At 34.6% G+C, this 15619-nt stretch overlaps 1 protein-coding gene across 4 annotated transcripts in view; it reads right to left on the bottom strand.

Moving 5' to 3' along the window:
• HELLS (helicase, lymphoid specific) overlaps positions 1-11043 on the bottom strand; it is a 34195-nt gene extending 23152 nt beyond the window's left edge. For 2 of the 4 annotated variants that reach the window (XM_036222611.1, XM_036222612.1), the window contains exons 1-6: positions 10810-11043; positions 10262-10383; positions 5726-5848; positions 2739-2795; positions 341-377; positions 189-253 (exon numbers count right to left, since the gene is read on the bottom strand). In XM_036222611.1, the coding sequence (XP_036078504.1) occupies positions 189-253; positions 341-377; positions 2739-2795; positions 5726-5848; positions 10262-10383; positions 10810-10840 (435 nt within the window). In that variant the 5' untranslated portion in view covers positions 10841-11043. The remainder of the gene's footprint in view (positions 1-188; positions 254-340; positions 378-2738; positions 2796-5725; positions 5849-10261; positions 10384-10809) is intronic. The other 2 variants (XM_016164243.2, XM_016164242.2) reach the window with 2 other exon arrangements.
• Between the last annotated feature and the right edge of the window lie 4576 nt (positions 11044-15619).

Below are 15619 nucleotides of genomic sequence, written 5' to 3'. Positions count from 1 at the left end.
CAAGAGATTATAATAATTTCTGATTAGGCCAAGCTCATACTCCCTTAATAGACAGGAAGATGCTACCTTTTTTTCTCTCACTTAACAGGCTGAAAAGCCAAGTAACAGCTATCTTAGAACTTTAATGTAGTTCAAATAGGTTTTTATTCAACATTGAATCTTATATGCCCTTCCCCTTAAATTTTTACCTCTTTTGACATGACCTCTGAAATACTGTATGATTCATCTTCTCTTCCTCTTTTCTTTCTCATAACTATAAAAAAAATTCATTTTATTTTTGATAGTAATTAACATAAAAATATAAACACATATTCTTCAAAACTAGAACAAAAAAATTTACCTGGATTCTCTTCACTTGCATCATTGGAATTTTTACCCTAAAAACAATATTTAGAACATTATTTTTCTAAGGACCACAATGGTATTATAAATTAAATGTTCCCTGCAGTGGAACCACATCCGCAACTCATCACTATTATACTTACCAATACATAACCTTTTTCTATACTTACTTATTTGTAACCATGGCCCTCTTTTAAAAAGACTACATTCTTCCATTTTTTCTTTCATTTTACAAGAGAAATTTCAAAATCAAACATAAAAGGCATTAACATTTGAAATTACCATGTAAATCTTCTGTAACTGTATGTTTATGCTAAAGATATTCAATAGGCATGGTACAGAAAGACTACTCATTTTCAGTAAAATTAACAAGTTAAATTTAATTGAAAGTAGAAATAAAATACTGACGGAAAAAAATATTAAGGAAGGGAAAGGAAGAGATTTTCAAAAACAGTTTGCAAATAAGAGTTGGAAAAGATTGAGAACAGGTAAACAACATTTATGAGAAATGAAAATGACAAAGAAATAAAGTAAGTTTTAAACTAAAGTTAAAAAGCGAGAGGATTAAAAATGAAAATACCAAAGGGGACCAGTGAGATGGAATAGGCAGAATTTAATGGTTAGCTTCTTTAGAACAAAGTGGGAAAAAAAACAAAACCCTGGTATAAAAACTTAGCTGGGCAAAAGCGAAGGGTAGATTAAATCAAAAGCTGAAGAGTGGGGAATAAATGATAAAAAGCCAGTAAAATTATCTTGTAGGTATATGTTCTTTAAAAAACCAAAATAAGTCTGTGGAATTAGCAACTGAGTCAAATTATATGTTTTTTAATAACTGCTTTTGCTGCAACATTACTGTGTACATTAACATCACCACTAACCACATTAAGAAACTAATAACTGGACTTAACGATACCCTATTTTGTATTTTGATATTTCCTAATAAAACCAGTTTAGTATAGAAGTGTTGGATCTGAAACTAATCCTGGGTTCAAATCCTGACATTACTATTTATTAGATGTGTGACCTTCAGCAAGTTACAGTCAATTCTCATACAAAGTAGTTCTGTTTTAAAAAGTCGCTGCAAATATTGAATTGGTGAAACACTGAATCACTGCCTCTGGGAAAATACAAGTTGAATCTCCTGCAGGCTGTGGTCACATTTTCAACAACCAATCAATACATAACCCTATTTTTTGTGTGTTGCTATCTTCTTTAATACATACACTGATTAACAATGAACTGAGGACTAAGAGCCCTGTAATTCACTCATGAAGGAAGCTTATCTAACATACATATTTTCCCCATGAGGCACAACAGGCCTCCTTACATTAAAAACACTAAAAAGCGCTTCAGTACAATGTGGCTGAAGGCCGTTTTAACAAAATCAACAAAAATCACAGAAATGCAAAAATCATGGCATTACATAGACCACAAAAAAGACATCTGTTTACAGTGTGACGGCTTAAACGAGGCAGGTCATCACTTTGTTTGACCTCAGCTGGGAATGTGCTTGTTGGGAAACTTAAATCTTTGGCCATTGTGCACATGCACATGTCTGTGAATAATGATAAAAACGTGAGCATGGATTTGGGAGTTAAAAATAAATTTTAGCCACAGGCTAATTTGCAAATGAGGAATCTGCAAATGAGGATGGACTGTACACCTTATTTCCTTGCATTAGCTTCTGTATATATTAAATGGGGATGATAACAGAATTTCTACCTAACAGAGCTGTTTTGAGAATTACGGAAAAAAATGTGAAGCTTAGAACAAGACCTTATGCATTAAATAACCAATAAATGTTACCTTTATCATTTCTCTTTCCACTAGCAGTTATTTATATAACTCCCATCAATACAGCCTCATGTTAAAATATGTTCTTTATGAAGATCACATCTTAAATTCAGGCTATCCCTAAACAAATGCTCTATTATCTAAAATGTTTTTAGGAGATGATTATCTGCTCCACTTTTGGTTCCACTGTTGCAGCTATGCACGAGATACAAATGTAGATCACTGTTATAGCTCCAGGTTGACAAGATGAGGTTGAAGGGATGAGAGAGAAAGAGTAATCATTACATGCACCAACAGGTCTGGCTACTCATAAAATTCCTTGAGTTATAAAACGTGCAGATTTTTACCAATTAGGTAAAATTTTGCTTTTATGAAAAATAGTCCACAGAATAAGAAACTGAAGGGGTCGTACTTGAGCTCTCCTTCTATATCTAAAATACTGAGAAACAGTTTTACATGTTCCCATGCAGCTTATAACAAACATCAGTTATCAGATAAAGGTTAAAATTAAATATATGATCAATAAAATCAAAAGCATACAAAATAATTTCTTCAGTATTTACAGTGAAACATACACTATAGTCTAGCTTACTATATATTACCTTAGCAGCTTTTGAAGATTCCTTTTTTCTCTCTAATTTTTCTTTCTTCTTCTGTTCCTATAAGATATTTTCTTAGTGTCACAAGCGGAAATACAAAGTATAAAACACACATCTCAAATGACTATGCTCATAAAGAATATATGTATATGTATACTTTATATATATAAATTAAAAAACAAGAGAGAACTTGCACTTGAAGACTTTATGGAACAATAAGGAACAAATTTACCCTCTTGCCTTAAGCAACTAAAATCCAAATAAAATATATTAAATAATGGTTATCAGGCAGCATTCAGCAAAGGAAAGTGAACACCGACAGAAGGGAAACAAACGAGGTGAATTTTGACTGCTTAGCTTACTGTCTGGAAGCAAGTTACAAGGCAAATAATAGCGAGAACCCAGTTTAACAGTCTACCTGAGTTGAGGAGACAAAATGTAAAACTTAGAGCAGCTAGCACACCCAGGGTCAAGTACCAGAGAGGAGAGAGCTGCACACAAAAAAAGCTCTGAAGATCAGCAGTCAAATCTTCACTAAGTGTTGATCAGTACGTGACTGCAAAAAAAAAAAAACAAAAACACAAAAACAAAAAAAAAACCAAGGCCAGAAAAAGCCACTAGAAAGAAGCAAGGTGGAAAAATCCCCGTTCTCACAGATCAGAAATAGTTCACATTTCTATCAACCAAAGTAGAAAGGCCTCCTGACATACAGGCATCAATCATAAAAAGGTGATGGAGAATAAGAGGTTCAGATTTCTAGGTATAAAACAAACAAGTCATGGGGATGTGGTGCACAACATAGGGAATATAGTCAGTAATATTGTGATGGCATTGTATGGTGTCAGATAGGTGCTGGATTTATCATGGTGACTTCTTTAGATATATGTTAAATAACTATGGTGTACACGCGAAACTAAAATAATATTGTATGTTAGCTGTATTCTAATAAAAATCTTTTTAAAAAGTTATCAGAAAAGTGGGGGAGGGGACAAGTTATTCTATACTAAAAGAGGTTCCATTATGACCCTACCAAAGCTTTAAAAGCAAGACACAAAAGGTTTCAAACCATTCCCAAAAGGTGGTTAAAAAGGTTATTTGCCTAACAAATATTAAGCTTGATATTTGTTGACTTCCTGTCTCATTTTACCATATTAAAAAGGGCGTCAGCCAAGGAAAAAGAATTTAGCAAATATTGATAATTATTTGGTTTAAATAACAGGGACAGAGAAATTTGTTATAGTCTCAAAATTTGCACAAAATTTAAAATCTTCATACATTTTAGTGGACAATAAATTATATATATAAGTATAATAAGAACAGAACAAGGTAAAAGGGATCAGGAGTGTGAGGGTAGAAGACGTGCCAGATAGCAACTTTATTTAAGGTTGTCAGGGCAGGCCTCATTGAGAAAACATTCAAGCCAAGACCTGAAGATGATGATAGAGTAAGCCATGCAGATATCTAGAAGAGAGTTCCAAGCAGAAAACAGACTGTGCAAAGGCCCAAAAGCAAAAAACACACTTGGAATAAGGTCTGAAAGGTAATGGGGTTGAGGGAGGCAGCCAGATTGCTTACAGTTTTGTAGGCCATTATTGTCAGAAGCAATGTAAGCAAGAAAGCAGTAATATATCATTAAATTACTATTTGGGGGCCAGGAGGGGCAGTAATAAAAATAAATTCTTTACTCAGTAAAAATATCTTCCAAAAATGAAATCAAATGAAGACTTTTTCAGGCACATAAAGAGCTGAAAGAACATATCACCAACAGAAAATGTAAATTGATCTACAATAACAGAAAGCAGATCAGTGGCTATCTGGTGATGAACACAGAAGTGATGGGAAAGAATTAAAAGGGGGTAGGAATTCGGCCATATCAGCCATAAAGATGAAATCTTGCCCCAACAACATAGATGGACCTAGAGGATATTATGCTAAGTGAAATAAGTCAAACAGAGAAAGACAAAACCATTATGATCTCACTGATGGGTGGAATCTTAAAAAACAAACAGGAGCTCACATATACAAAGAACAGACAGACCCATGATTGGGGAAAGCGAAATGGTTTAAGGTCAAGTTACCAGTTTCCAGTTATAAAATAAGTCATGGAGATGTACTGTATAGCATATGACTATAGTTAATAATACTGCACTGCATCTTTGAATGTTGCTGATAGTAAAACTCAAAAGTTCTCATAAAAATATTTTTGTTAACTAAGTATGGTGATGGATGTTAACTAAACGTATTGTAATTATTTTTGCAATAAATAAAATATTGAACTAGTAATGTTGTACACCTGAAACAATTGTGTCAATTATACATCAATTAAAAGGGAAAAACAGGAAGAATTTTTTGGAGTTGATAATTATGTTCATTATCTTGATTGTGGTGGCTTCATAGGTGTACACCTATGTCAAAACATAGAAAACAACATTTTAAATATGTGCAATTTTGTGTATGTCAATTATATCTCAATAAAGCAACTTAAAAAAAGATTGAGCAACATAAAATTCACAATTTCCAGTATCCAAAAAATATTACCAAACAGGATAAAAGTCAATAGGTGAATAGAAAATAAATAGTGGTATATTCATATAACAGAATGCTTCTCAGAAATAAAAAAGAGTGGCCTACTGAGTAAACACGACATAAGTGAATCTCAAAAATAATCTGAGCTAAAGCAGCAAAACACAAGAGTACTTACTATAACTCCATTTATGATATTCTAAAAAAAGGGATATTAATCTATAGTGACAGAAAGTAATCAGTGGTTGCCTGCAGCTAGGCATGGGGATCACTAAACAAGAGAATTCTGGGGTATGATGAAATGTTCATCCTAATTGTACTGATGGTTACTCAAGTCTTCACATTGATCAAAAGTCATTAAACTATAAACTTAAAATGTGTGCATTTTATTGTATGTAATTTCTATCTCAATAAAGCTCGTTTTAAAAATTTTAAGCAATCAGCTGTAATCAAGCACATATACATACCTCTAATTGTTGCTGTTCCATTTTAGTCAATAAAAATTTGGAGTAGATATTACTTTTTTCAAGCAAATGTTGAAGTCTACGGTACCGAATGTCCATAGACTCTCTATCCCAAGACATGCGAGCCTATCCGAAGAGAAAATTTCCACAATTATTAAAGTTTTCTGACATACACTGACCTACTGCATAAGGTGTAATAAAACTGACAAAAATGGATGCTCTTCAGGTTTAATATATTTCATGTAATTAACGAAAAGGACTTTTTATAATATTGAATTCATTTACTTAAAGTACTTTATTTTCCAAACCAAAAACTAGCAAATAGATGAAAAGATGATTCTTGAATTCAACAATCTGGTAATATGTAGCTTGTATACCAGAATATCAAAATTTCAGGTACTGGACATACGGTTACTGGCCATCTACTGAGGGCCCCTGTTGAAAATATTTGAAATTAAAGTTAGAAAGTAAATATTTAATTCAAGTTGGAGTTAAGGTTTTAAACAACCAAATGATGAGAAAAATTTTATAGACCACTTTTATTTGCAAGGGCATTGGAATTAAAATATAACATCATTGCTGAGCAACTAGAATACCTACTTTCAGAATTTTAAAACTGTATTGTCAAAATATTTTAACATGCTAAATCAGATGATTTCTTACAAGCCTTTTCTTTTCTCCTGCAGTACTGTGTTCCCTAGAGGCTTACTCTCAACATTTATCTTTCTTTCACTTTTTCCTTCACCTATGCACAACTTCCAATTACAAACCTCTGCTTTGTTATTTTTAAAAATTACTGTACATTACTTTTACAGACCATTTATTCATTGTTTTCTAAAAGCCTAGAATAGTCTAGCAAGTTCACAATGATAAAAGTTAATTTTAAAAGAACACCAGAAGGCACAAGAAAGAAAACATAAAAGATATAAATACTATAGTTCGGTGGCCCAGAAAATTTTTTATATAAAAGCCCAAAGAGTAAATATTTAAATATCTAAGCATTATATGGTTTGTATTGCAAAAACTCAGTTCTGTCTTTTTGCATAAGAGCCGTCATACGTAAACAAATGAGCATAACTGTGTTCCAATAAAACTATTTAATCAACAGGCTAAATCTAGTTCAGTTTGCCAGCTCAGTATAATCTGAATTCAAAGAAAAGTGTTAAAAAGGGCTGCTGAAGTGAGTGAGTTTAATTATCTACTGAGGCCAAATATATGCAAACCTTACCAACCATTAATTCCACTGGTGAGACAAAGAATGTGTTAGACCAAACAGCATAATCTAATTAACTTTAATTTAGTGGTTAAGGCTTGAATTTGTGAATCAGGCACCACTGTATATTATATTGGCTTGTATTTCCTAAATGTTATGTCATCCCTCTAGCTTTTCTTTCAAAAGACATTTATTTTCTATTACAAAAGCAGTGACAGAAACCTAAGAATAAATCACATGAAAGTAATACATGCACATCACCGAAAAATATTTTAAAACTACCCATAATCTTACCCATGCAGTTAATCTCTCAATATCTTATCAAATTCTATTTCCAGTTATTTTCGAATAGCCTCTTTTACTATTACCAATATACTACTACTGTGATATACTACTACTGTGATTACCACAGGCAGTCAACAAATGAGGTAGGTATTATAAATGGGAAGATGAAATTATTTGACTTTATAAAAATGAATTCCTCAATTTTTTAACTTTTTAAATTTTTTAAAAATTTTAGTTAAAATCTACTGGGTTTAATTTACATATAACTGCTACCTTAAATCCTGTTCAAAATAAATCAGCATACTTTTTAAATTAAAGCTTTAAGATACCATCATAAATAATTTGTAATTAATATAATTAGAATACCATGTCAATGGTTAAGCTTTAAACCCAGCCTTCCATATTTCAAAACAATTTTGGAGTAAATCTTATCTATCGTTAATTACTCTTGGACTTAACAATTTCATTATGTTATATTAAGGTAAATTGCAGCTCCATTGTGGAAAGAACTGACAGAAAGCATATCTTGACGACCAGCATGAAAGTGTATGCCAATGGAGACCAAAAGCAGAAATTCCCCACTGTCTATCCCATTATCTCTCCCAACACCAACCCCAGATCTTAAGGGATGGAAAAGGAGTTATATTTTGGTCTATGAAATATGAACTATTTTCCTTTACTGATCTAAAAAAATCTACCAGCTCTTACCTTTCCCCTCCCCCACCACAGACACATTAATGATACTTTTAAATATTCTAGACTAACAATGACTTTCTAAAGGAAACGAAGGTGAAAAGCCAAATAATATAACTGTAGCACAAAAAAGTCAAAGTCATTGTCCAGGCTCTTTACAAAATTTAAAATCTCCTAAAGCCTAGTAAATGTTTTCATTAAGACTTAAGCAGCTCCTAAATATTATTTTCTCCCAAAAGGAAAGGAATTTGTATAGTGAGTTTTTGGCCCCCAGAGACATGTTGGAAGAGACTCATTCTTAAAATTTTCTCCATAATCACGTGGCGTATAATTTATGTCAAGTACAAAACTGAATCAAATTCTTTCAATACTGTACATAAAAAGACAATGCAATACCAACAGACCACAATATGAAATTTTAAGAAAATTACACCCTTGTATTAGTAGAAGGATTAAAAAGAGCTAGCTGTATGCTTTACTCATAGAAGTAGGTAGGTAGGTACCATACTTATCCCTCAACAATAACTCTAAAAAACTTTCAGGATTAATTGGAAAATGTTTGTTCAAAGCTTAAAATTTCATTGAAAGATGTCATTTTGACTCCTAGTTTCATCAGCTATACTTATGGTACTACAAATTTTGATAGCTCTTCCAATGAGATAATGTTTATTCCCTTCTTGTTGTACTTCCTATTTTTCAAGTGGCATTTCCTTACCCAACAACCTGCGCTGGTTATAAAATGAGATACACTACCCAAAATAAAGGCTTTATCATTCTTACTGCCTCTGAAGTTGATACTATTCTGGACACTTGCCCCAGGAGTCAGTCTTCCCTTTATAATTATCTTGCTACAAGTCTGGTAAGTATATTTATTTTATTTATGCAATTTTATATACATTATGTAATATATTACAAAATATTCTTTTACCATACTTAGAAATTGCTTGGTGCCCTCAAGAAACACAGCGAGAAAAAGCCAAATAAATTATGCTAACATTCTGTAATAAACAAAATACTATGCGAATTCAGAGAATGAGGAAAGATGGTTCAAGGTCCACCTCCTAATTCTATTAAAATCTGTTAACATATTACCTTTATTGATTAGCGTCAGCTATGGATAAATAGTAATAACAGAACCTGTGGATAATTAGTAATAACAACCTGCTAGAGTAAAAGTATACGCATGGTGGTTATGAAGAGTGAATTCTGGAACCACGTGGTATACTGTGCAATCTTGGCTAACATTTACTAGCTTATGGGACCCAGGCAACCTAGGTAGGTGTCTCAGTTTCCTCATCTACATAATGAGGTGGAAATAGAACTTACTTCATACAGTACTTTAATAGAATAGTTTATACTAATAATTAAACTAATAAAGTTAATAATAGTAATAATGTGCTTAATAACAGTAGCTACTTTGTAGAATAACTGAGGATTCAATGAAATACATGTACAGCATTCAGAAAAGTGCCTCACAACAAATGCAATGATGTGTTAATAATATCAAAAATCATTACTGCTCATATAAAATAGCAAGGGACCAACTTTTCTTTGGAGTATATTATTTCCCAATTTAAGTAGTTTTGTAATTACATGGAGTAAATTCAATACTGAGGTATATTTTCTTAGAGGGGTATAGAGTTAAGGACAAGACACTCTAAAGACAGAGTTCAAATATGAGTTCCTTAGTGTGACCCCCAACTACAAGTTTCCTCTCTTTGTAAACAGAGATATCAAAATTATCTATACATCATCGTAATATTGGGAGAACTAAATGAATTACAAGAAAATCGCTTGTAATCACAGTAAGAGCTGTTGGCTAGCTATCATTCTTTTTCTTGCACATGCAATAATTAAATAGTAGGGTGGGGACTTGATTATTGGAGCAAAATGTACTTAAGAATTTAAGAGGTTGAAAACTGCTTTTAGTAATCTACAAAACTGATACTCTGTACAAGAGAACCACAAGTATAAATTATTTGTAACTAAAGAATCTTACTTAACAATAGTCCAAGAAAACAAAAAGCAAGTCAATCACTTAGGTGGAAAACAGCGCTTAAAAAATTCATTATCAACTTTGAAAGAATTATATTGGCTAAACAAGCAATTTAAAATGCTCACTTAAAAGATGAGGCCACTTTACTATCTCTCATAGAAACATCATTCAAAGCACGTGCAAAGGTTTCTCAAAGATAGCATCTACAAATATACAAACAGATAAAGACCAAAGTCTGTTCTAAAGTTTATGAAAAAATCGGACTAGTAAACCAAAGAACACAAACTACGCCTCTGAGTTAGCATCAGGTTACTACCGGTTTTAACGACGATGAACTTGGTTCCTAAATTACCTTTTCTAGCATCTTCCGCTCTCTCTCAAGTCCAGCAGCTTCGAGCTGTTCTTCCTCTTCTAGCATGGCTGGGGTAATCACGGCAGCCTCCGGCTGTTCAGCTCTATCTGGAGCTAAGGTCCCTAAGAGGAAGAAGGCTTCCAAATTGCAGTTAAAAAACAAAATTACCAATTACTCAACTCCCACTGAAAACAACCTTTCGCCTCTTCCAGATGCTTTCGAAGCAAAACTTTAAGACCCACGGGGACGCCAGTATCACCTCAGACGACATCCTAGGTCCTTCGCAATGTCAACAAGGTGCCTGGACCGGAGTTTACAAATAAGGACGCTCGGGAAAATGCACGTTTCCCGTGTAAAATCTATATCGTGCAATATGTGCAATTCCGGGTACGTTCCACTCTCTCCACAGCTTCTTCCCCCTCTTTTCCTCCTCAGTCTCTGCCCAGGGTCAGCTCTCCCACTCAAAGCTCGGCTGCAGCTTCCATGCTGCGCGCCCCTCAGCCCGGGACGCCGCCGCCCGTGCCCACAGGAAGGTTCTCCTCACTCACCGCCGCTGCTCGCGGGCTGCTGCGCTGGCATGGCTGGACACACACTACGGAACAAGGTCCTGTCGTCTCAGAGCCTGCAACGTCGCGCGCTATAACTTCAGAGCCGCTGCCGACCCCAGGCTTCTCGGCAACTCCCGGGCCAAAGAAAAACGCGCGCTTCTCCTTCGCGGGAAAACGCCATCATCTCGCGATACTTCGTGTTCCCCGCCTCCAACCTCGGCGGCGCGAGATTTGGCTCGGAAAACCCACCTGAGCGAAGGTGAGCGTTTACCTGGACCTGTCTTGGCGAAACTGGGTTTTGCTGCAGAAGTCAGCGTTTAACTAGCTGTGATACCTGATGAGTCAGTCTGCCTACCGTGGAGAGCCCAGTTTCCTCTTGTATTGGCGCTCTCAAGGGTTTGCAAGGCACCTTCACACACGCTGTGATTAAATCCTGCCAACCGATGATACTTTAGGTAAAATAGATGAGTATCAGAAGAGGATGTTAGAAACAAATATTGCCAACCTCGCCTGCCATCCGCAGTGCGTAGTTCACCTTTTTTTTTTTTTTGAGTGAAAATTCCCCGAAATGACCTAGAAAAGGGCTCTTTTGTAAGTTAAAGGGAAGAGAAATAGTAAATTAAGATTATGGTAGAGCTCAAGAGTTGTTTCAGGATAAGAGAGAACTGAATGCAGTGATAAACCAAGCAGAGTGCCCAGTAGAAAAGTAAAATTCAGGAATTCAAAAGATCAGTAATTAGGTTCGGATTCTGAAAGAAAGAACAGGGGTTTTCTTGTCCCTGGTTTTGACTTCAGCCTTCAATCTCACCCTTGTCTGCAGTCCCTTTCAACAAGTTCCTGTTTCTTCCATCCCTTCAATTCAGAATTTATGGTATACCTTCCATCTACCTGTTTCCTTCATTTCTGGCTCCAACTTTTATTGCATTTGTACAAAACACGGGTCTACATCTACCATAACCATCTTCAATTTTCATAATAACACTGAAATAGCAGAGCGGATTATTTTTAGTCCTATATTATGTGGAAAAACAAAACAAACTGATGCTCAGAGAAGACAAATTGGCTTGCTTAGAAGCCTACATTCACTGCGATAAAACATGAGTCAAACCCAGGTCTTTTTGATTCCTAGTTCAGTATTATTTTAAGATAAAATGTAGCCTCGGTTAATAATTATTCTTAAATTTCACCTTCTAATCAAAGGCAATAGCTATCAGTCTCACTCTACATAAGAATTTTGACCTTCACCAAACTATCCTCCAAAATTTCTTCCCCCTTGACTTTTCGAACATTGCTTTTTAGAAAGTTTTCCCCTAATGCATTGAAAATATTTCCTTGTTCCTTCTTTTAAACTCACATATGGCCCACCTTCCAAAATATTTCCTTCAGCTGTTTGTTGTTTTTCTCTATACATGCCTTTAATGATCAGTTCAAGGCCAGTTCACTTCTTATTCCTTAGACAGAGAGTGGGAAAATTTGTCCAAACACCCATGGGAAAGAGTTCAAGGCAATTCCATCTGATTCTCAAAGAAGAGGCATCTCATATAATATCTGGCTCCACACTTCTTAATACAAGTGCACTGGTGCATTTCCTGAAACATATGCATTGTGCAAACTTCCCCTAACAGTGGCTGTGGAGACATGGACCTAGAGGGTACTGTGTGGAGAGAAGTCAGACAGAAAAAGACAGATACCATATTTCACTTACATGTGGTCTAAAGAACAAAATAAAACAGAAACAGACTCACAGAGAACTTTTTGATGGTTGCTAGATGGGAGGGGGTTAGGGGCTGGAGAAAAAGGGGAAAGGATTAATAAGTACAAATTGGTAGTTACAAAATTATCAGAGGGATGTAAAGTATAGCATAGTCAATAATATTGTAGTAACTGTATGGTGTCAGATGGGTACTGATTTATCAGGGTGATCACTTCATAAGGTATATAACATCTAATAACCATGTTGTACACCTGAAACTAATATATGCCAACTGAAAATTAAAAAATAAATTATTTAAAAAAGGAGTAGCTGTGAAAAGTTTTGTTCGTTCACTTTTACTTAAGGGCCTACGTTTAAATGTCTCCTGGGTACTAGGAACTTTTCTAGAAGTTGTACAGCCGTGAACAAGACAGACAAGAACCCTGTTTATATGTTATATTCCAGATGTTATAAATGTGTGTGTAGAAGGGGGTGTGTGAGACATATTCTGCAAAATATTAGAGTGCCATGAGAGTAACTGAATAGTTACTTGAGACTGGGTAATCAGGTTAAATGAGGAAACTGAGAACCTAATGTCAAGCAGCCAGCTAGCCCAGAAGAGTGGAGTAGTCCAAGCAGAATCTACAGCTAGTGCAAAAGATTAAGGTAGGAATAAGCTTGGGCATGTTTGAGTATCAGAAGGCCTGTGCAAATGAAGCAGAGTTAGCAAGGGGAAATGGCACAAAAAGCCAGACAGAGATTATCCAGATGAGACACTGATATTTTCTTCTGAGATGTTACAAGTCATTATTTTCCCCTCCATATACAAAATGTCTTCCTCTTCAAGCCTCCTTTTCATATTTATGGCTTCACCATCCAATCATAGAAAAAAGAAATCCTTAAAACAAAACCACTGCTCCCCCTTGCTTACACTAGATGGCCCCCATTTCCTGCCTAGCACACAAAAGTAAATAGTAGCTACAGGACAGGACAGAAGTCTTTCAGATTCCCAACACCAAATTTACAAAACTACTTGCATCTGAACACTTTTTCCACTTTCCCTTACTTTATCCTCCGGATCCATCTCCCTGCATCCTATTCAGGGATCTCAGATTACACATTATCCCATTCTTTCTTAAATCTTTACTGAATACTTTCCATTATTATTTAAATATCTGAACTGCTCCCATCTTTAAAAAAGTTAAGGGAAAAGGAACCTCCTTTTCCCCCACCAGCTGTTTCATTATCTGCGCTCTTCCCTTTTACAGCTAAGGTTAGAATTATCTACACAGCCAATCTTTAGTTTCCGTACCCCCTACTGATTCTTCAAACCCTTTGGCTGCCACACTCAAGGCACACCAACCTAAGGAAATCAATGACCTACATGTTGCTAAATTTAATGGAAATTCCTTAGTCCTCATCTCAACCTCACTGCCACATAATACTATCAATTACTCCTTAAAGGAAACACCGTTGTCACTTGTTTTTTTCTGACCCCCACGCTCTCCTGATATTCCTATTTTTGACCTCTATTAGTTCATTCTCTTCTACCCAACCTTTAAATGTTTAAGTCAAGTTTCTAGCTAAGTAAATCATTTGAGTTTCCAGAGAAATTCGTAATCTAATAGAAATTTTCTAAATAAAAGGAAAGTTCACCGAGGAGTGGCCCAAAATAAAAACAATCTATCCATCTATATCTTTCATGAGTAGTGCCAAGCACTATTTCAAGCACTAGCAATTCAGTGGTAGTAAAAAAAAAAAAAAAAGAAAAAAAAAAGTCAGTGTTTCTGACAGAGTTTACACTGTACTGGAAATAACAAACTATAGATAACAATGTCAGCTAGTGATACGTAATAGCTACTATAAAGAAATATGAAGCAGAGTAAAATCATGAGAATGATAGATGGCTAGAGAAAACCCGACTCTGGAAGTAACATTACGCCAGGGACCTGAATGAAAAGAGAATACAAGCCATACAAAGACGAAGGCAAAGAACGTTTCAGAGGAAACAGCAAGAGTAAAAGCCCTTAGGTAGATAGATAGGAGGTTGGCAGATTGAGAAATGGCAAGAAATTAGGTCTACAGTGGAGTTAATGAGGTAGCTGAAATTATAGAGAGGCAGAGACCAGAACAGATAGGACCTTGTAAAGTTGGATAAAAGTTTGGATTTTTATTATGAATGCCACTAGAAGGTTTTGAGCAAGGAAATGATCATATTTTATATATACTTTTATAAGATCATAATACATGCTGTCCAATTAAAATTTTGATGAGAATTACTTACTTTTTAAGGGCTCCCATAGTGGCTTTAAAAATCAAGGCAAATGAAATATTACAACAAAGAAGTTACCTTACTGCAGCACAATTTATTTAAAAATCACTTAGTATTAAGAATAAAACACTATCATTCAAACATATTCCAATTTATCTTTACAAGTTAAAGTCTAAACACAGGCATTGAAAGCCTCTTATAATCTACAAGGGTTTTAATCAAGTAAATACTTCCCTTTCAAAGTTTCTTATGAATATAGATGCTAAAACTAAAAGCCTTGGGATTTACGTGCTAATGAAAATACATCATCCACTTACAATACTGATTATCAATACTGCCTAGACCAGGAAAATTTTAAGTTTTACTTTCTGCTTTTATAATATTATTGTGTATAGTATTATGCCTAATGAGAACAAACATATATATCATTGCTGTCAGTTTTATATACTCCTAAATTTATCATTTACATTTTTATTACAAAAATGATTTTCCAAATACATTATAATTATACAAGTCATTTTACCTTAAATAAAATCATGAAAATATTGTTCACTTAAAAATTTGACAAATGACACACTTTTGAAATACAATTTTTAAAAAGTCTAATTTCCTTCTTGGTGTTTATTAGAAAACAAACCTAACCCACGAAATGAAATGCATATAGTAAAACCTCAGTAGCTGGAACCAAGGGAAGGAAAATCAATATGAATGGTAGAATATTTAGAAAGAAATGCAATTTTGCTAACTTTTCCAAGCCTTGTAACTTTAGCCTATTGAAATATTAAGAGGCAATGGTTGGCACATAATCCGAGCTTAAAATGTTCCTGCATTCAAAGTCATTAGTA

Source organism: Rousettus aegyptiacus, unplaced genomic scaffold (assembly GCF_014176215.1).
Source record: "Rousettus aegyptiacus isolate mRouAeg1 unplaced genomic scaffold, mRouAeg1.p scaffold_m13_p_6, whole genome shotgun sequence".
Classification (NCBI taxonomy): Eukaryota; Metazoa; Chordata; class Mammalia; order Chiroptera; family Pteropodidae; genus Rousettus; species Rousettus aegyptiacus.
This window is presented reverse-complemented; position numbering and strand designations above follow the sequence as displayed.